This window comes from Meriones unguiculatus, chromosome 20 (assembly GCF_030254825.1).
Source record: "Meriones unguiculatus strain TT.TT164.6M chromosome 20, Bangor_MerUng_6.1, whole genome shotgun sequence".
In the NCBI taxonomy this organism is placed as follows: domain Eukaryota; kingdom Metazoa; phylum Chordata; class Mammalia; order Rodentia; family Muridae; genus Meriones; species Meriones unguiculatus.
This window is the reverse complement of record NC_083367.1, coordinates 21,319,033-21,341,093: the sequence shown is the minus strand read 5'-3', so window position 1 is coordinate 21,341,093 and position 22,061 is coordinate 21,319,033. Positions and strand designations below refer to the sequence as shown.

Genomic DNA, 22,061 nt, shown 5'->3' with positions numbered 1-22,061 from the left:
AATCACCTAAGTGAAGACTTTTGTTTTCAACATTATAAGCGATCCCTGACAACCTTTACCTTTACACGAAAGCCTGACTGAGGGGTGCCGGAAGTCACCTACAAAAAGACCATGAGTCCAAGTCAAAGGACAGAGCCGGAGCCCACTGACTGGAACACTCAGCTTCACTAGAGCACAGGCTGTGCTGGGCTCACTAGAAACGCTATCACCGCCTGCCTGACAGGAAATGGGCAGAGAGAGGCCCAACTCAGAGAGCCAGCTGGGTCACTGAGTCAGAATTAAACCCACGACAGCTGCCCGGGAGGCAAGATGCTTCTCTCCTGGGGCCTGGTGAATCCTGACTCTGACACCAGCCAGGTCTGTCACAGCCACAGCTGTGGTCAGTCACAGGGAGGCAGCCTGACCTCGGATAATGATAACTTCGAGCTTCCCTTTCCTGCCCATGAAGTACACATCCTACAGCTGAGTCACCACCCACGCCAGCGTGAGATCAATTTCTTCAATGTTCCCATCGATCTGATACGGGAGCTTGCTCTTACACAATCCTGAGGCTCGAGCTCTCTTCATTTCACACAGACGCACATTTTATATCAGTTTCCCTTTGTGAGCACGTGGGTGTGTGGTAGAAGCATATGCTCACGCGTGCAAGTGCATGTGGAGACCAGAGGTTGACAGGAAACCGCCTCCTCCAATCGCCGTCCACCTTACTTTTGAGGCAGGCTCTCACCGAACCCGGAACTCAGCGTTTCAGTTAAACGGGCTGGGCAGCAGCTCCCTGGGATCTGTCTGTCTCTCTCCTCTCACTAAAGAGGTTAAGGACATGGACTGCCATGGCCAGCTTTCATGTGGATGTTGGGGCTCTGAACCGAGGTCCTCATGCTTGCACAACGCGCATTTTGTCTGGTGAGTCGTCTCTCCAGCCTGGGATCAGTTTCTTAAATGTTCCAGTGCAATCCTGAACAGACAGAGCAGCTTGTTCCTGCAGCTTCAGAACTGGACCCCTCAGGGGCCCAAGGTAACTACCATCTTCATGCCAACTCCCTTGGCTTTCATACTTTGGTTCTCGGTGAAGGCAAATATGAGAAGGGGATGGCAAGACCTTAAATTTAAATATTCCTTGGAGTAAAACGGGCGCCAATCTGAAGGCCTGGAACTCCTCCTTGGCTACTCCCTTTTAAGACACTAATTAGAGATGGGATCTTGCTGTGTAGCTGAGGCTGGCATGGCTCTTCCAATGAGCACAAGTTGGAACTCCAAATCCTCCTGTGCCAGGTGCCCAGGGTGCATGTGACGGTGGTGCCACGGGAGTGTGCTGCCTCATCCTGCTGCGATTCACTGTCTGTGACTATCCCTGCACGCCACCTGCACAGAGTCTTACGTCAGTCCTGGGGGGGAGGGGAGGAGTGCATGTGGGCCGTTGCTTTCTTGAAATTGTTAAAACAGGACAGTAGTAAAGGCTTTGTATAAACTTGAGGCAAATGAAACACTGAAATAGGGTAGATTTTACAACTACACCAGCATTATTCAGAAAGAAAAAAAAAAGCAATAATCGTAAGATATATGCTCAAAGGTTTAAAACAAAACAGAGCTAGGTATGCTGGCAAGTGCCTACAATCCCAGCACTTGGGAGGCTGGGACAGAAGGATCTGACCATTGAGAGCAGCCTGGATCAGACCATGAGGCTCTGTCTCCCACAGAGTAAGCACAGTGGCGCTGTGAATTCCGCTACACTGTTCTCCCTTCCCGGCTGGCTGCCCTGGCGCCGATGGCCATGCTCCAAATCCTCAGGTGGAAGAACACGGAACAGAGCCTGCCTTGCTGATGCTCAGAGAAGGCGGCTCAAGATGAGGACAAGGCTGCAGCAATGCTATACAGGGGCTGAGCACGTGCGGCCAGCCGTGTGTGCAAGCATGGCCACGTGATGTTCGCATCGATGCTGTGAGCAATTAGAACATAACAGAGCCCATGAGTGGACGGAAATCTCCCTAACCAGTGAGAAGATACCTACAGCTTTCCTTTCTAAAAGCCTACCGAGCTTCATAAAACTGTGTTACACAGGGAGAAAGCCTAAATTGAACTATTCAAGGACTGTGGTTAAAAACAGAAATTATCCCCATTGGGTTGAGTGGCTGCCGCTGGTAAATTATAAGTTCTCTGTGTGTATGTCTGTGTTGTTTATTTTTCAGTAGAGCTCACAAGTATCAAAACTCTTTTTGATATTTTTATTATTAAATGAGGTGATTAATCCTTGAAAACCACCAAATTTAGTAAGTTTTAAAGTATTTGATGTATTCCCCCCTCAAGGTAAGCAGTAATTTACTTCCAGCAGGAATTTTTAGAAATCCCCACTTGAATGCAAGTGTAAAACCTCACATGGCTTGAAAGTAGCAAAGCTAGCATGGGTTGACATGGGATCAAGACACCTCCGGGGAACAAAGGGGCCAGCCATTTCCATCCTTGAAGTTAAGGGGCTTCCTCAGTTTCCGAGGACGCCTTCTGTGGTAACGAAGGCGGGAGACTCTGCCCTCCTGCAGCATTATAGCTTCTGAGAGACACAAAGGGCGCTGCACAAAAAGACGCTGACCCTCTGAAAGGAAAATCAAACGGCAGGTTTTGCTTTGATCTTCTTTATTTGACCACCTTTTGTGAACGCCTGGGCATAGGAGAGAAACCCATACACACTACATCAGCAGTGGCAAAGCCATCAGCCAAGAAGTGCCAGAGCCCCGCAGTGCCTTTTGTAACACTGAGCCCTTCAAAGTGCCAACGGAACACATTTCCCATGACTGTTCTTCCATGGCCAAGTGTATGGCTGTAAGGTGTATACTAAAGCTTTCTTTGACCCTTCCTATCACCTAAGGATCACTAGGCAACTTAGGGATATTATCAAATGCCACATTAAACTTTAACCTAGGCGCAGGCTACAATGCTTCTTGCCCTCTTGCTCATGATTCTCATTGGTGATACTTTAGGAACACACGTCACATGGACTTCTGAACTTGATAAGAACTGTGTGTGGAAGGGCCTCTCCTCTAATAGTGACCTCTTCTTAAAACAGGCATCCAATTGGGGGGGCACTGATGAGTGGGGGCTCAGTGCTTAAGAATTTCTACTACTTCTGTAGAGCAGGTAGGTTTGACTCCCAGCACTCCAGTGCCTAACTCCAGCTCCATGGAATCTGATGTCCTCTTCTGGACTCTGCTGCACCCACACTCACGGGCACATACTCAAGTGCCAATGCACACATACACATATAACTCAGTAACAATAATAGCAGTAGTAACAATAAATCATTAAAGTAGGGGTCAACCTGACAGGCAGTAAAATGGAGCCGCAATAGCACATGGGTGGCCAACCGACTCACTACGCGCATAGAGTGACGAGGGGTAAAAATCCTCACGGTATCAAAAGGTGTCAGCAGGTGTCCGGCATGCAGAGTGGAATACTCTCATTTTCTGGTCTTCGTGCCACACGGCCCTGAACAAGACACTTTGGATGACACTTCGGTAAGTGACAGCACACTCAGAAGAAAGCAGGCTCACGAGCAGCGCTGTGCGGGCTTGTTCACAAGTTCCTTCTTTGACAACAGAAGATCCGGGGATAACAGAATCAGTGTTAACATATGGAGGGATTGCTAGCCCAGCCCCCCCCCCCAATTTCATAGCCCGGCTGTTACGTGTTTAACTACGTAGCTCAGGCTGGATCTTGAGCCCATTATGCTCTTGATTTATACCTACAGTTCCAGGATTAGAGGCACCCCACTATGCCTGGCAGAATTCCTACTTCTGATGTAGTTCTGGGAGACAGAACCAAGACCAGTGGCTGGAGGCTGACAGAGTGTAACAAGGTGTATTTTTTATCGCTGTGGGCAGCCATGCACACACGCTGACCTGGGGTGCTGTGGAAGGGCTGGGCTTTTAGGACCTTTTTCTGATCTGTGTTTCCTAATTGGTGAAGATGGAAAGTACAGCTATATACCCAGGGGGAAATGGGCAAAAAAACTAAGACTCAGATAAGCCTTTCCTTTGTTGCCATAAATTTCTGCACCTACCCATAAAAATGAACCTCACCTGGTTTCGTTTAGTAAGGGGCTACAGCTGGACTGCACTACGTACTCCACCAACAGTCCCAGAGACGTGGGCTTTAGTGCTAAATCATAGAACAAAGGATGGAACGCTCTCCTCTGTTAAGGATGCTGCTGTGGTGTGCTGGCTTCAGCTCCGTGCTGCACGGACACCCTCAATCCCTTACTCAACATGAAAAAAGGAGGAAGATGTTCAGCTCGTCCCGCAGAGAGATAATCTGTTATGGGTGGTTCACTGTGACTATGCGAATTGAGATGAATCTAAAGGTTTAGGGGTGAAGAGCAAAACGAAACATTAGCGAACCAATCTACTGTATTATTGATAGGCATTTTAAGGACAGTGGTCGCTCTGTCTTTAGATCAGTGAAGAGCTGGGCACACAACACATTCAACATTCATTCAGACTGTGCGGAGATGTCCCCTCAGTCCCGACCTGTGCTGCTTTGTAACCCTTCCCAATCTTTCTCCTTAAAACTCTCCAAAATCAAAACAAGCAACAGTGGAGTTATTCTCTTCTAAGACGTAAGACGGACTTAAGGGCGGGAGTTGGAGCGAGACCCAGGTTCAGTCTCCAGAAAAAGGTTTAATGTTCTTTCCTTAACTTCACAAATCAGACAGAATGTATTTTCAAAATTCATCACTTAAGAAATAATTTAAGGGGCTGGGGAGATGGCTCTCAGGTTAAGAGTACTGGCTGCTCTTCCAAAGGTCCCGAGTTCAATTCCCAGCAACCAGATGGTGGCTTACAACCATCTATAATGAAATCTCATGTTCTCTTCTGGTGTATAAGCATACATGAAGGCAGACTAATGTAAAAATAGTAATAAATAAATAAATTAATTAAAAGAAAGAAATAATTTAAATGTTTACATAAACCTTGGGGAAAACTTGACTTTCTGAGGGCTGGTATATCAGCCCAGAAAGGCAGAAACACAAGTATCTCTGGTTCAACATATAATAAATGTGTAATATAGGTACAAAGATGTTTTGAGTCTCTCAACTGTGAACCACTGCAACTTGCAGGTCCAGGCTTTTCCACTGCAGTTTTGAGATAGAATTCCTTTCCCAAGAAATCTTAGTTTTTGCTGTTAAGGTTTACAATAGAGCAGGTCATGCCTGCCCACATATCCAGGGATATCTACTCAAAGTTAGATGATTGCAAAGGCCTCCCATAGCCCAAATTCCAGCCAAAGGTCTACATGTCAATGGTCATAACCTTCACTGAGTAGAATGGATACTAGTTACTCATATAATGTCTCAAGATAGTAATACTTTTAAAATGATGGTCATCTAGTTGGGATCGGGATACTTCAGACTAGACCTATCAAATCCTCTTTTATTTTTATAAATGATCTCTCATTGAGAATCCAATGGTAAGCTTAAAGTATTAGCAAATAAATAATTTCTGTCATTTAGAGGTAAGTAGTCTAGTTTTCTCTATATTAAAGGAAATACAGAGTACACACACACACACACACAAACAGACACTCCTATTATCATAAAGCAAACCCACTGTCTCATTTAGAAACTCCAGCGTGTAATTTTGTGGGTAGGGTGCAGGAAGGTCAAATTGAGGATAGCATGTTTTTCATGAGAAGGCAAAAAGTATGTGACAGGTGGAGCTGGTGGGTGAGGAGGGAGTCTGCACCTGTCGTTCTAGCACCTGGGAAGCCAAGGCAGGTCTGTCTGTGAGTCTGAGAGCAGTCTGGCCTGCAGTGAGAGACCCTGCCTCAAAGATGAAAAGTGAAACAAAACAGTACACCCAAGTTTGTATAGTAAACTGCAAATCCTGAATGGTTTGACAACTAGAACCAATTCTGATGAAAGAAAAAAAAAAAACATACAATTCTCCAAGATCCTAGAGGAAGCTGTGCCTGACAGAAAGGCCAAGTGATAGAACCGGCAGGATGAATCTGGCGCTCTGTTGTTTTCAATCAGTCAAAGCAACAGGGAGACCCATCCACAAGTGAAATTGTTAGCAGACAACCAGGACATAAAGAGCCTTAAAGAGTTGAACTGTAAGAGAAGAGACAAATGTACGTAGGATTCCCTCAAAAGCTCAGGTGCTTATTCTGGATACAATAACTGCTTTCAATAAATGCAAGATATGAAGCATTCGTTTAATTCCCATAGACTGGCTATTACTACCATACCAGTCCGTTCACTGTTTGTGTTTAATAAGCACTTTTTCTCTTTGGTTTGACTGAGCTAAAGCCACCAAGGCTTTAGGTGGGCCTATGTGAGAAGAAATAGCTCCTCAGGAAGATGAGTAGGTTGACAAGCACTTACCGGCTGCTTTATCTCCAAAGTCCTTTTAGCTTTCACATTCACCTTCTACGCCGTGTAAATTTTATTCAGCAAACTTCATTTTAAAACGCCCTAATTTTACTATTATACTTTCTATCGTAAGGCAAATTGGCTGAATGTTAAGTCAACTAAATCTTTGAAGAGCTTTGGAAAGGGTTCCAGACACATGCAGTTGTAGTGAGGAAATCAAACTGTCTTTTCTCCTAACTACCTGGCATCTGTTTGTACAGACGCCTGTAGGAAACGCTGCCTTCTGCCCACACCCCACCACCCTTGAAACTAGTCCCTTTAGTGTCCAGAGAATGGCTTTACCAGCTCACTGAAACAAGATCTCGCTTATAAACAAAGGGACAGGTGCTTACATAACCAACGGTTGTTCATTTTAAAAATGCTGCAGTACTGAAATATGTTTGGGAATGTATTTCCAGACAGGTACTTCGATAAGCAGAAGTGAGGAGTGGTTTGGGGTTGCTGAGGAGGTAGGTAGATGTATGTAAAGGCAGGTAGTATGTAAAGCATCTGCCATGCAAATGTGAGGATGTGAGTCTGAATTCCCGGAATCCATGTAAAGCCCAGCACACACATGGAGATACATGGAGGCAGGGGAATCACGAATCACTGGAAGTTTACGGGCCAGAGAGCCTCATATATGCAGAAGGAAAGAAAACCAAACAAGAGACCCTGACTCAAACAGGTGGAAGTTGAGGAGAAATACCTTAGGTGGTCTTCAGACCACCTATCACGTGTACATATGCATAGACACAGACAGACACACAGACACACAGACTCCAAGACTTTTAAGATTTATTTACTTTTACTTTATGTGCACAAGCGTTTTGCCTTGCATATATGTATGTGCACCACATGCGTGCCTGGTACCCCCAGAAACCAGAGGAAACGTCAGATCCGCTGGAACTGGAATTGCAGGCAGTCGTGAGCCGCCACGTGGGGGCTGGGCACTAAAGCCTCCGAGAGAGCAGCCAGCGCTCTCAACCACTGAGCCAGCCCTGTAATATTTTTTTTTTTTTAAGTAGTTGTTTACTATTTGGCTGGTTGCTGGGATCAAATCGGCCTGTACATGCTAAATAAGAGGCTTACCTCTGAGCTCTCCCCTTAGGCCCGAATGCTTTGTAAAGCAAACAGTCCTTGAGAGTGGCTTGAAATACTCCATTCATAGCTGTCCGAGCAACACGCCCCCAGTACCATTCTGGACCATTTGCAGGATTTGGAGTAGCTTTTTGCCCTTTCTTGTGATATTTTACATATCCCTTATATCTTTCCAAACTGTTCTGAAGACTCCCTTTCTCTCATGCCTGACAATGTATCCTGTGGCACCTTCACAACTGTTTAGATAAAAGGTTTAGATGTTTTTTGTTGTTTGATGGGTGGGGTCATATTCCTCCCCTCTCTGCCCTTGTGACTGAGCAGCAGGTAAATGTGGGACTTGCTCATCAACCCTCAGGCTGCTTCAGTTGCTGTTCCATTAAAGCTTGCTTCCAGGACAGCTTCAAAGAAAGTTGCTGATCCCAGCTGGTCCAGAATCACAGACTGTTCCAACATGACTTCATTTAAGCCTGTATTTTCTCAGCACTTAGAGACTGGACAACAAATGTTATTGCTAGCTCGTTTAACTGTTTTCCAAATTTCTCTTGGGTCCCCCGAAAGGTATCCTGTGCCCCGAGTAAGCAGGAAGCAATCTCAAGGAAGAACAAGGTCCCATTCCCTTAGTTTTGGCTGTTCTAATGGATGCTTATCGTTATAAAGGGTTTGGTTACAAGTTATTAATGGTCTTGATCAGGAAGAAATAAGGTACAAGAGCACAAACTTAGGGATTTTTCTCGTTCCTTTTCTTTTTTTTTTTTTAACTTTCTTTCTTTCTTAGGTAAGGGGAAAGGGCCGAGAAGAAAAAAGGAGAATATTGAAATATCACATAGGTATAAATAGAAAAGGGTAGATTATTGAATCTGTTTTTTAACTATAGAAGTATTGCTATTTTCAATATTTTGATACATTGGTATAGAATTTTATATATTGATACAGAAATATGGCTATTTTTGATATATTGATATAGAATTATATACTGATACAAATTTTAAGTCAATTTTTATACACATAGGTATAGATGTTTCTACCCTTGTATAAGTTATTGGACCTTTGCAACTCATTTAAAAATACAGTATTTACTTCCATTTCTTTTAAAAGCTGCTATTACATACCACTTAGGATAATTAATTAATGCAACTTAGTAGTCTATCAAATTCATTGTCACGCCAGTCACTAGGCTTAACAGATATAAATAACTAGAAACAAGCAACATTTACCTATTCAGATTTACGACAGATAATGCTTAAAAACTATGTAAATGGGTAGATGGTCTGCAAAAAGCTCAGAGCCCTACAGAATATGACATTTAAAGACGTTTTTATTATTGTAAGGATTCTTTGATGCCAGCTCCTGGTGGCACCCCCAGCCTACTCCGAAGATGACAGGCACTGAAGAATCTCCATTAAGAGATGGCTTAATGTGGCGAGCTAGTCACTGGGAAAAAAGAGAATACCCCTACTCAACTACAGACAGAACGCTGTCAGAAACGGGCAAAACCTAAATGCCAGGAAGGCAACTGCCAAGCTGTTCCAAGACAGGATAGGCAAACCCTTCATAGTTCCTGCTTCACAAAACTGTCTGTCAGATATATGGGGTCAGAAGGCTAAAGATTGATGCTCCAGTGTTTAAAGGAATTTTGGGTGACTGTCCATGCAGCAAACTGTCATTTCTCTATTTTGGACACTCCGTGCTTGCACTTCCTACATACCTAGGCAATAATTATTTCCTTCTCCAGTCTCTGATGGGGTCGAAGACTAAATAGTTACAGTCTTACAACTAAGCTTAATCACTTAGGATATAAGAAGATATTTTTAGATTGGTAATGCAAATCATGATAGAAAATGACTTAGGTACAGAACTCTAAACTCATCAAGATGGGATAGATGATAGAATACTTTCTCCTAAGTTTCCAAATATATAAGATTGGACATTATCAATGTAAATCTTACCTAATAGTTTTCATAATTGTTTTTACTGTATATTAGTTTACTATTAGAAGAGAAAGCCTTTTACTAGACTAAAAAGGGGAATTGTAGAAGGAATCTCTTGTGTCTTGTATGGATGGCACATCTGTCAATTAAAAATCCTACAGCCTATAGCTGAGGCAGGAAATAGGGGTGGGACATCTGGCAGGCAGAAGGGATAGAGCTAGATGTGCAAGATTCAGCCAGTAAGATGTAAGGAACATGGATGCACGGCGCCTGAGCTCAGGTAACCAGCCACATGCAAAGCATACATTGAAATCATGGGTTATTTTAAGTTATACGCTAGTCAGAGAGTAGCCTAGCTATATGGTCTAGGTATTTGTAAGTAATTATCTTGAGTCTCATGAGTCATTATTTCAGGAGCTAAGGGACAGGAGAAAGAAAATCACTTGCGCTCTACTTGGAAGTAAGTTGAAATGGAACCCGTGACTTTAACTTTGGGAGCAGGAGGTCCGGGGAGGTTTGAACATGAAATGCTAAAGCGGGGTTTTGCCCTGGGAGGCTTCACTGTCTTACACAGTTTTACTATCTAAAGTCATTTGAATCTTACAGATCTCCTGGATGGAAATACCTCCCTCTCCTGTTTCTCAATTTCTTTGAATACTTTCTTCCAATGGCAGAGCCATTTCTTCTACTTTCATTTGGTTCTTAATGGTGCCTGTGTTTTACACAGTCCCTTATGGAACACTGGATACACAGAAAGAATGTATCTTCACATGGGGGCTTGAAAGTATAATGGCACTGTCAGGAAAAAAAATTCTGGATTATTCATAATGCTGAATATCTAAATACATAATAATATACTGTTACTGAAGAGTAATACATTTTAATACTTCAAAAGTATCATGAAGCAAATTTGCTTCATCAATCACCACACTGGCTAGTGAATGTAAACACTGAAGAAACTATTCAGAGAATCCAAGTCATTTAAGGAGGCAATGCATTTTTAACTTTACTAAGTTGTTATTTTTTTTAAAGTGAGATATAAAACCTAAATCACAACCAAGCCTGGCTTGTACATATCATTTCCTAAGGGAGAGAAATATATCTCTAGCTCCTGCACCCATACAACCAGGATGGGTGTTTGCAACCTAAGGAAGCTCCTTACGGTGGCTTTGAGAACAGAATCATTTACTGATGTATTCTGTGTCACATTGGTACTTTGTTTGAAGAGGCCAAATTACCTCCTGCTTTCTCCTGAAAGCCTAGAGGAAGGTGAGCTACACAGCCTCCTGTCCTCCCGTCCTCACAGTCAAAGGGAATGATGTCTGTCTTCATAGCTTAAACCAAATTAACTTCTGTAGCAATAATATTTTAAGAAAGAACTTAAAACAGTAAAATCACTTTGTGCAAGATAAAAGTAAAGTGAAAACGAGCCAAGAGGCGCGCACATTAGTACCTGACTCAACAGAGCCACTCAGCCTAAGCGCCGCACAGACTAGCACAGAGTGATCTTCTAATGGAACCCTGGGCAACACTGTGCCAGGTGAGAAGCTGCGCCTTTTATCCCCGCCTCACCTGGGACAGTGAGATCACACAGCTACCATTAGTTCTGAATCAGCATCGCATTCCAATGGCCTCACTGTGCTGAGCTCACCAGTTTTAGGGAGGACCTTGCTTAAGGGAGGAACTTAGCGTGTTGCCGAAGGCCCATCTTTGCACGGTGACGCAGTATTAGTCCTTTATAATGAGCGCTTCATACTCCACTCTGTCTGGGATTGTTCTACACATTAACTCACTTCTTCCCTGAGAGGGTGGTACTGCTGTCTTCAGCTTTAAAGCGAAGACGACGGTTGTTTACTAGATTTGGAAAGACCCCACAGGCAGTAAGTGGTGGAGGCCTCAGTGTTCTTGCACCAAAAAGTAATCAGTGTTAATTCCTGAGCAGTTTTGGTTTTAAGAGCAATGCCTTGCTTCATCCTTGCAAGATCTGGCATCACATTAAATTACTTTCAATACAAACTTGAGGGGAAATCAAAAGCATTAGGGGCTTTTTTTTGTTTTTAGGGGCCAGTGCTTATTATTTTGGTTCTAGATCTCATTGTGAGGCATACAATGTCAAGCTACCGGGAGAAGAAAACCAGGGACACCCAGGATGCAGGAGGCCGGCCCTCCTTTCAGATTGTAACAGATAGCTTTGCAAACATGCAGAAACAGGTATGAAGGCAACACAGGAACCCCTGGAGACATTTCTGCACATGAAGTGTTGTGGTGTCAAGTATTAATTGGAGTGTGAAGAGCCCTACAGGCAAAAAAGCTTCATGTGAAAAGAGCAAGGACACCCACGGAGCTTTGGGTACCACAGCGCCTGGTGGGAGGGGAGGGAACATTTGCCTAAAGGCTGTGAGCATTCGGTCTCACAGGAAGACCAGGGGCAACAGATGGAGGAGGTCATACCTGGCAACTATTTATAGACGACTGGAGAACCAAGGCGAATAGAGGCCACAGGGCCTCCAGCAACTTCTCTGGAGAAGACTATACAAATTTGGGCAAAGTGCCATCTTGAGGGGAGAAGGAAGAAGACAGAGTGAAAACTTATGGAAGCAGAAAAATAAAAGCTCATCATATGACACTTTGTCTAGCTTCCCATTTACATAGAAACATACAGGTGTAACACTGAGCATGTGTTTATTTGTCTGTGCAAATGTACTTATTCCTATTTTTATATCTACTATTTCCTTCAAAAGATTTGGGGAGAGAAATGGAGCAAAGTGTACAAACTTCAGGAAATCGGCTGGAAAGATTTTCCAGGTTGATGTAAGCGAGGTCCACCTGACACCTCCAAATCAAACCTACCCAGGCAGTCAAATGGAAGATGACGTGGCGGGAAGAGGGTTGGAACCAGTTTTCAGCATGGACTGTACCCAGGAGCCACCTGAGTTTTAAACCCACTTCCACCTGGCTCCCACTTGCAAGATCCTCTGGTAATTGCCTGCACACTGTGGGAGTTCTAGGTCCCCAAGTGTTCTAACTTTTTGCCAAGACTAAGGACCACAGATCTGAACTAATGGTGCCCTAGCACACAACCTCAGTAGCTGTGTCGACAACATGACCTTCTGCCCAAGGAGTGAGCCTCATTCAAATGAGCCTACTAGGGCTGTGGTTAAGAGTGTCACTGGGCTAATCTAGAGCATCTGCCGCAAACAGAAACCAATCCAGATGGGAGGCAGAGGTTGGCCAGCCAGGTTCTGTTTGTCCTGTCTGCCACGCAGGAGGCTCAGGCCAGGAGCTTCTGAGAAGCAGCCACCTAGATTAAAATCTGGAGAGGCAGGCAAACTTCCAGCAATGGGAACCCATCTCATTTGCAGCCAGATTATTACGCATTTCAGAGCCACCCTTCATGGCTCGGAGGGAGGGGTTTCTTCCTAGAGTTCCACTTTGAAACCTGAACTTCCCCTAGAGTCTAGCTTTTTTCTATACTCAGTGTGGTTTCAGTGACACACATTCCATACGAAGGAGGTTATGGCATAGTACAGGATGGTTCTATTTACCAGAAAGCCAGCACTAAGGAGGGGGTTTTGGTGGCAGTTTTTAAAAAGCCACAGGAATTTAAGATACCGCCTAAGGCAATGTTCTAAATCTACAAACACAGATTTTACTAACAGTACTCGCAAGGTGCAATTCACATATGGTGATCCCCTTCCAAGCCCCCTGCTCTGCTTTCTCTCAGCTCGCTGTGCCCAGCTGCGCTATCTGGTTAGCTAAGCCAATCCTCCCGGGCAGTTCTCATGCAACTGGGTTTTAAGATTACGTTAGCAAAGTAACAGGTTTCATTTTCCCCTTTCCATTCGTTTACAGTCATTTTACTGTCTTTATTCATCTTCTTGGCTTAATCTCCTACCCGCCCCCATTTTGCTGATTCCCCTTCCCTAAACCCCACATGAATTCCATTACGCCCCACCCCCAGTAGATTTCTTCACATTCATTCTCCGTCTCCTCCCCAACCAGTTTTTTTGAAATAGCATCTCACGTAGTCAAGGCTGGCCTTGAACTTTTGATCCTCCTGCTTCCGCCTTCCAAGTACTAGGACCGCAGGGGTGCACCCAAGCCCTGCTTCCATTTTCATGGCATACTCTCTCAAACCGAAATTCAACATTATGAGGGGAAATGTATTTGTCTGAGTCTGGCTTCTCTGTTTAACAATATTCTCTAGTTCCATCCATTTTCCTGCATGTATTATCTCATTTTTCTTTATGACTGAAAAAAAACCAAACCAAACCATTGTGTATACTGGGCCACATTTCTTTCTTTCCTGCCTTCCTTTTTTTTTTTTTTTTTTTTGTGGTAGAGTTACTAGGCTGGCCTCAAACTCACAGAGATCTACCTGCCTCTGCCTCCTGAATGCTGGTATAAAAGGTGTGTGTCACCATGCCTTGTCAGGGCAATACGGATCCCGTAACTACCTCTGTAGGAACCTCAAAGAAGAGGAAATGTGGGCCATAATTGAGTCATTTATTTTTGGTTTATTTTTTCCAATGTAGTTGTTTTCATATTGTCAAAAACATGTCTATCTGAAAATTAATATTCAAAGTCATTAGCATGGGGTACAGCTCAGTTAGAGCATTTGCCTAACATGCAAAAGGCCCCGGGTTTGATTCCTAGCTCTACAGAAAAAAGAAAATGGCTGGAGATGTCTCAATGAGGAGGGCCTGTAAGGAAGCAAGAGGACCCGAGTTAAATTTCGAGTATCCATGTATACAGCTGGTGTGAATGCAACTGTGAGTGTGTGCACCTATAATTCCAGAGCTGGGGGAGGGGGAACAGAGGCAGAAGAATGGGGGCACGGAGCTTGATGGATGTCAGTTTAGCTCCAGAATCATCAGAGACCCAATCTCAAAGGAATAAGGTTCAGAGTTAAAAAAATATATCAAATGCATTAAAGAGAATAATCCTTAACAAACAGGAAAAAGACAACTGTCATTTAATTTACAAGCCCAACAACTACAACTAAGCATTACAAGGACAGCTAACTATAAATAGTAACTGATAACAACTAATAACTAATGTAGGGCGATAGAAGGCACCATCACCACAGAGGAGACAAGCCCTGAAGCTGGAGAAGAGCAAGCACACAAGCACCCAATACCACAAGCACACAGTCCTGGTCCCTGTGCTCAGGGACAGTGCCCAGGGACAGACCTCAAGGTACTGGGAGCACATTGTGTAAACTGAAGATTAGCTCAAAGTATTCATCTTGACATCACAGTGTGCCATAAAGAACAGGAAGACATCACACAAGACACGATGCAGAACCAGTATTTCCAGCCTGCCTTCTTTTCCTTTCTCTAGAGACTGGGTCTCACTATATAGCTCTGGCCGGCCAGACAGACTCATGAAGACCAGCCATCCTTGTTTCCTGAGTAACTAGGATTAAAGGCCAGCATCGCCATGCCAGGCTATTTACAATTCTCTAACTCAAAAGCTCCTTCCAAGATCTAGAGATGAGAGTACAGATGCACTGGAGAGAAGGAGAGAAGTGAACTGGGATGGCTGCTGTTATGTGAAAGTGCTTCAGCTCCTAATCCCAAAGCATGGGCTGCACAGGAAGTAAGAAAGTCCACGGGGATAAGGAGGAAAGGAGACAAAGCCAAGATGAGATCCAAATGAAGACTCTAGGGCTGGGAATGTAGCCAGTGATCGAGAAGTTGTCTGGCATGGACCTGGCCCTGAACTCAGTTCCCAGAATCGCAAAACAACAATAGAAAAGACCCACCAAACATAAACTCCACATTATACTTGGGCTCTGGGCTTAACATGACCTGATTCGAGAGCCTGCATTAGCAGCAAACATACAAATATCTCGCTGTGAGGTGAGTACAATTTACGCAGAAAAGTTGGTGGAACGGCTAAAATGAAAGCCATTAAACCAACAAAATATACAAGGGATGACGAGGATGCACAGCAATTCTTTCATATCTGAGGCTCACAGAAGAAGTTGTACAGCCACCCTGAAGCGTGGCAACGTCGTACGTAATCCCGGTGGCGACAGTCATGTAAGTATTTGTCTTCAATAAAAACCAGTGACATGTAAATCAGCATGCAAATATCTGCAACACTGGTCTTCCTCCGTCCCAAACCTAGGAGAAGCCCACTGTCCCGCAGCGGGTCGACAGGGAAGTGCTCTGGGGTGACTTCTACCTATCAGCAATGAGAGAGAACTAGCAGTGTGCTCAAAGCTGAAATACACTGGGCCAACACTGCAAAGGTTACACTGTATGCTTCCACTCTGCAGCCTCTGGACAAGGTCAGAGCAAAAGACACCAAACAGATCAGGGGTGGGAAGTAAGCCTGAGGAGCTCCAGGTGACAGGACTCTTCTAAGCCCTGCTGATCGTGGTGATTACTCATCTAAGTATGTTAAGTGTACATGGAAACAAAACAGTGATATACAAATTATACAGCGAAGTGAAACACTCCCTCCACATACTCAAGGATTTTCAGTGTATTCATTTTCTCTGGAAACCTTTACGGAAAGCTCTACTGGGCTACCCTGCCAGCCCTACTACTTGATCACCTATGAGTCACTTACAACAGGAGGCACCCCAACTCTTCGACCAACAACTGAAATTCCTCCTCTAGGAGTGATCAGTGGATACCTGAATCCAAAGCAATGGATTTAAATGTCATTTCAATCTTGGAAAGTTTGATCTTTTTGTCCCTCTTGGGCATACCTCGCTTCTGTTTTTTGCTGGCTTTCCCCTCCTCCGTTTTGAATGCTGTCTATTCTGTCTGCCGTTTTTCTTTCTGATCTCTTCCACACTCCTCCCAAGGCTTCAAGAATTATTCTTTCCTGGAATGATTCTCAGACCTGACCTCAGCGTTTCTCCTCCAGTTTCATACTTCTAGTTGACTATTTGGTATCACTACTGACAAGGTCCCTTTCATTGCACAATTTTTCATGTATAAGAACTCCCTCCCCCCGTTTCTTTTACTAAAATCAAGCTCAGTTCATTAGTATGTTCATGTCAGGCTTAAACTAATGAACCAAATCCAAAGTGTGGCATCCTCTACACCTTTGACATGTCTGTGAGAGTCCTGAACTGTTCCCCCTCAGCGCTCACTACCATGCCAGGGCCTACCTAGCTCTCTCCAGTGACCTCACAGTCTGGAGACCAGCTGCCCTGCCGCAGCAGAGCCCAGAGGAAAAGGGCTCCCTAGGCAGAGGGTGTGTTTGTGCTGAAGTCACATAAAGTCACAGCAGAGCTCTTCCTGCTGGAATGGGCAGTGAAGGGTCACAGTTCACCCTCATAGAAAATTGTCTAACAGATGCACTTCTTCCTGTCCATACAAAACTGTGCCAACTTCTTGGCTTGACCTTCACAATTTGGCCTCAATGTCCATCATTCTGAGTTGATTTTCCCGGACAATTTGGGCCTTTCACTGCTAGGGGAGGTCCTCCTCCCATTCCATCTGTCCCTAGCGTATCAGGCATCTTCAGGGCTGGCTGCCATGTCCTCCTATGTGGCCTAGCAAGGCTGTTCCTCCCTGGGGAGTTCCTGTTCCCTTTACTAGGGAAACCCACTTGGATACTGAGCTACCATGGGCTACATCTGAGCAGGGAACCATATGATGAAAGGGGGAGTTAATATGACTGGGAGAGGACTGGAGCTCCACAAGGACAAAATATATCAGGGCATGGGGGTCCTCTATGAGACTGTTTCTCCAAACAAGGACCGTGTATGGATATAACCTAGACTGTTTTTTAAAGCTCTTTGAATAATTTGTTTTCAGGTATCAAGACACAATTCTTTAAAGACCATACCAATGTAAATTAGTGTTTCACACACATGTCTAAGTAGTGACAGCAGTGTGACTGCCTCATGTTAATACGTTTCCTTACTTAGCACAGTGGTTTTCAACCTGTAGGTCATGACCTCTTTGGGGCCAGCATGATCCTTTCACAGGGGTCGCCTAAAACCATCAGGAATATGATATATTTACATTATAATTCACAACAGCAGCAAAATTACAGTTATGAAATGGCAATGAAAATAATTTTCTGGCTGGGGGGTCACCACAACATGGAAAACAGTATTGGAGGGTCACAGCTTCAGGAAGGTTGAGAAGTGCTGACTTAGCAAGATGTAGAGTTTGCCACCTGAAACTTCTAGTTTCTAGGATCGGAACCCCAACAGGGAGGGGCTGACATCACAGGCCAACCTGAGCATCTACTTTCTATGTTTATTTGCAGACATTCAACTTAGGCCCTTCAAGCTAAGTGCAACCACAAAGATCACTTTTTTATTTTGGAAAAATTCTCAGACCAAGGTTAAAAAAAAAAAAAAGGCCTAAGTTCTCTCCCATCAGAATAAAGCTAGAACAGAAACAAAAACCCAGTTCTAGGTTCTAAGTAATTTCTCTAAAAGAATGGCAACAGAATCCATTATTATAGACATTAATTTAGTCCTTTGCACATCAAAGTTTGGGCGGGTTGGATTAATTAAAAGCAGCATTACATTTTAGCTGTGTAATCTTTTTTTTTTTTTTTAAGGAGATTGGCAAATGGAGGGATCTGCTCTGCACCACAGTTGCTTTCTAAAGCTTGGAGCATGGACATACAACTCGAGCTCAGATTGTGATGAGATCTCGCCTGTGAATTTGCTCAAAATAATATTCTAAAAGAAAAGGACTTGACATCCTCTAGTGGTGAAATACAAATTTATTTCCAAGGCAATTGCATTTTTTTAGTTCTTGCTTCTCTTTGGCTATGGACAAGGAAAACATTACAGTATACTGAAAGAAAAATTAATTTTTTTAAAGAATATACTCACAGGCCTTGTGTTCTTGACTGTTACAACTGTACGGTAAGTACCCTTTGTGGATGTACTATGCTGCCAAAGTTCACTCTGCCTAGGTCATACACATAGGGGTATATAGACCTATAATCTTGAACATTATCACAGGCATTGGTTTTTAATCTCTTCAGAGCCCTGAAATCGCAGCCTTTGCACGGGAACATAGAACTTAAAAACCACTTACGGCTGGGCTCTATCTCAAAGTAATTAATATAAAAAGAAAACGAAATGAATGCTGCAAGAAGTGTGTCGCCACTTGCGGCTGAGGAAAATGGCACACAAGCTAATCTAGGATTTGGGAGGGTGACTCGGGGAGGCAGGAGGAGCCTAAAACTGAGACAGGCCCGGGACGCATGGCAAAAGGCAAAGACAGAGAGGAAAGAAAGAAACACGGCAGTTTGAGGTGGTGACTTACCTCTTGGTGGTAATAAAAGACGGGCCCAGGCGCCCCTCTCCTTCAGTAAGTAAAACCCCATATTAACCCATGATCTGAAAAGAATGAATTCGAGTGTTCAATGCTTGTGAGAAGAGAGTATGAAACTGCAGTTCTTGGTTCGGATGGAAGAACACAACTTGCCAACGTTCAAGCACCCTCCAAGTGTTCTCTCAGAATAGTTACCTGGAGTCGCGGTGCTTGCTGCCAGGCCTGGGAACCTGAATTCCACCACTAGGACACGGAGGGAAAAGAGAACGGCCTCCCACAAGTTGTTCCCTAACTCCCACACTTGTGCTTCGGAATGTGTGCGCACGTGTACGTGCGCGCACACACACACACACACACACACAATAAATGTAACTGAAAATATGCTGAGCTAGTGTGACAGCTTACTTCCCACTGGTAATCCCAACAAAAGATAGTGAGTTTGACGTCAGTGATACAGACAGTTAAAGCCCCGTATATACGTAAATAGGGAGACTCTGTCTCAGAAAACCAACCTAAACAAAAAATACGCTTTACATTTTCATAGCATCCACTGACACAGATGTTTTTGAATACTAAAAACAAATATAGAAAGATGGGGAAAATACAGGGCCAGAAATATGCATACCTATCATATATATGTGCTGATCATATGTAAAAAGTTTATTGGAAAATGAAATTTCTAGGCAAAGATGTGGAGGAATTATTTATTAGAAGGAAATGACAGCCAGGAGATTCCACTTTTAGCGAAAGGGAGCACTTCAGGAGACTGAGACAGGTCTGGGTTTGGTTCTCAGAGCCCACACGATGGAAGGAGAGAACCAGCTCCTACAGGTTACCTTCTGACCTCCCACATGCACGCTGCGGCGTGCACGCAACCCCCGCAACGAAGTAAATACGTGTAGTTTTTAAAAAGAAAACGTCTGGGTGACGCATGGCTGACTTGCGTATGAACCGTTAAGACACAAGCACAGTTCACTCCTTAACGCGATCAGGCACGGAATACACTCCGGCTGCAAGTCCGTTTGTGTCTGAACAGGCACCAATGCAGATCCACAAAGTATTCAAGGACAAACCCATGCCTATTAAATCACTATAACACCCCCTCTCCCCGCCCCCAGAAGCTGTTACTTATCTGTGTCTTATTCACAACCAAGCATGCCCTGGATTAGGAGGCCTGGACAGCTCCCAGCTCATCAAAGTTCCCCAAACAATTACTCACCAATCTCTCCCCCACCCAGACCAAAACAACGATCACCGATCTTCCAAACGCAGTTAAGACAAAATCAAGCACGCTCCAGGACGTAGCCCAGCGTGGAAATATAAATTCAGGGCACCCGTGGCAGTCTCAGCCTCAGGTGTAAATCGCAGATACAGAATTGGAAAACACGGCTGGACTCCGCGGACCTTACGTGTTAAAAATAAGCTCGCCCTCCAAACGCGCGCGCCGGGGTCCGGGTGGGAGGTGGAGGGATTTTTGCGCTTGGAAAACAACCACTTCTGGTTGCGGGTGTGTAGAAGCAGCAACAGCTTGCAACTGCAACTTAACATTTCTCTAAAATAACAAAGGCGCCTCCCGCCCCCACGCCAAGCGTAGAAAGGTACAAGGAACTGTTTACCGGCCAGGAATAGAACGGGGAGTTAGGGGAGGGGGAGTATGATTTGCCGTACAGTCCCCGAGGACGAAAAACAGAATCTCGGGGGGCCGCGGGGGGGCGGGGTTGGCTTCGCGTTACTGTGAGCCGGGTGCAAGCGGGCAGGCCTTCCGAGGGGTGAGCCACGTCCCTGCGCGTCCGCGGTGGCTGCGGCGGAGGCAGACTGGTCAACCCCGAGGCCCGAGGGCCGGCCCCCGCGGCAGAGCCGACGCTCCGGCTCTGGGTGCCACCGGAGGAGTCGCGCTCCGGACGGCGCTCGTTCCCGCTCCGTGAGCTCCGGGCGAAGGTCGGGCGGCGAGGTCGCGGCCGGCCAGCCGCTCGCACCCGCAGGCCGGGTCCCTCGGCTCCAGGCGGTGATGCCCCGGCCGCGCACCCCACCGGGCCCCCGACCTCCCCGAGGGCCCACAACCTGCCCGCGCGCCCCCGACCTCCCCGCGCGCCCGGGATCACCCCGCGCGCCCCCGACCTCCCCGCGCGCCCCGGATCACCTCGCGCGCCCCTGACCTGCCCGCGCGCCCCGGGCCTCCCCGCGCGCCCCCGACCTGCCCGCGCGCTCAGGCCTGTTTCCACCTGTTGTGGCCCCGCGGGGCGCTCGGTGGCTGCGCGTCGCGCGGCCTCCGAGGGTCGCTGGCGCCGGGGACCCCCCGCCCCAGCTCCCCCCCCGTCACTCCCGCGACCCCCTCCGGTCTCGGCCGCGCCGTCAGTCACCTGGGTCGCCCTGCGCGGTGCCGTCGCCGCCCCTGTGGCCGTCGCCGCCAGCTCCCTGCTCCGCCATGGTGCTCCGATGACGCGCCCCGAGAGCCGCTCCGCCCTCTTCCTCGGCTTCGCTCCCGCCGGGCCCCCGCCTCCCGGGCCCGCGGCCCAGACAGGTGAGCGGCGGCCTGCGCGGGCGGGGACGGCGAGCGCTGGCCGGAGGCCGCGGGGCTCGGCGCGCCCCCGCGTGGGCAGGTGCGGCGTGGCGGGCGCCCCGACGGCCGCGCTCCCAGCGGTTCGCCGAGCTCCGGAGCTCAGCCGAGGGTTCGCAGCCGCCGCGCCGGAGCGCGCCCACAGCGGCCCCCCGCGGCCCGGGGGCGGCGAAGCCGTTCGAGCGAGCGCTCTGTTCCCCTTTGAACTCTGAAGCCGCCGGGTCAGTTTCGGCTTCGCGGTGGCGATCGGCGGAGGAGCCGGTGCCACGTGGAGAGCTGAAGTACGCCGGCTGCGGTCCACGCTGGGATCCCGGCTGCGCTTTGCGAAACTTTGGCCGGAGACCCTGGCTTTGCCGTACCCGAGGAGTCCCGCTCTCTGCACGTTACTGAAACCTGCGCCGGACTGCTGGGGCTTTTCTTATTGTTGCTTTCCGATTAGAAAACTGTCTTGTGACTTTGCTTAGAAGGACCAGGGGCGTGGGGAAGGCAGTTTTAAAAAAGAAACATGAGCAACTGAGAAACAAATTTCTGCCTGAGCAGGCAAAATAAATGATAAGCAACAAAATGCCGAGGGGGTGGTTAAGGGAACCTACAGAAATGGAAACAGAAGGAACAAAAGAAAGCACAGAGCAGCCTACCCGTCCTGCCTCCCCCCTGGATTAGCTGAACATAATAACCACGAACTCTTTATGCTTTAAAACCTCACGCAATGTTTTGGCAACACTAAAGAGTGTCCGGCAGTGTCAGAATTTGCAAAAGTTGTCAGTCTGAGCCCAGGATTGGAGTATATCACTTCATTTACAGGT

At 46.2% G+C, this 22,061-nt stretch overlaps 1 protein-coding gene across 2 annotated transcripts in view; it reads right to left on the bottom strand.

Moving 5' to 3' along the window:
- The window catches only part of Map7 (microtubule associated protein 7), a 134,855-nt gene extending 113,637 nt beyond the window's left edge, over positions 1–21,218 (bottom strand). For both annotated transcript variants that reach the window (XM_060373482.1, XM_021647350.2), the window contains exon 1: positions 21,059–21,218. In XM_060373482.1, coding sequence (XP_060229465.1) covers positions 21,059–21,125 — 67 coding nt within the window. In that variant the 5' untranslated portion in view covers positions 21,126–21,218. The remainder of the gene's footprint in view (positions 1–21,058) is intronic.
- Between the last annotated feature and the right edge of the window lie 843 nt (positions 21,219–22,061).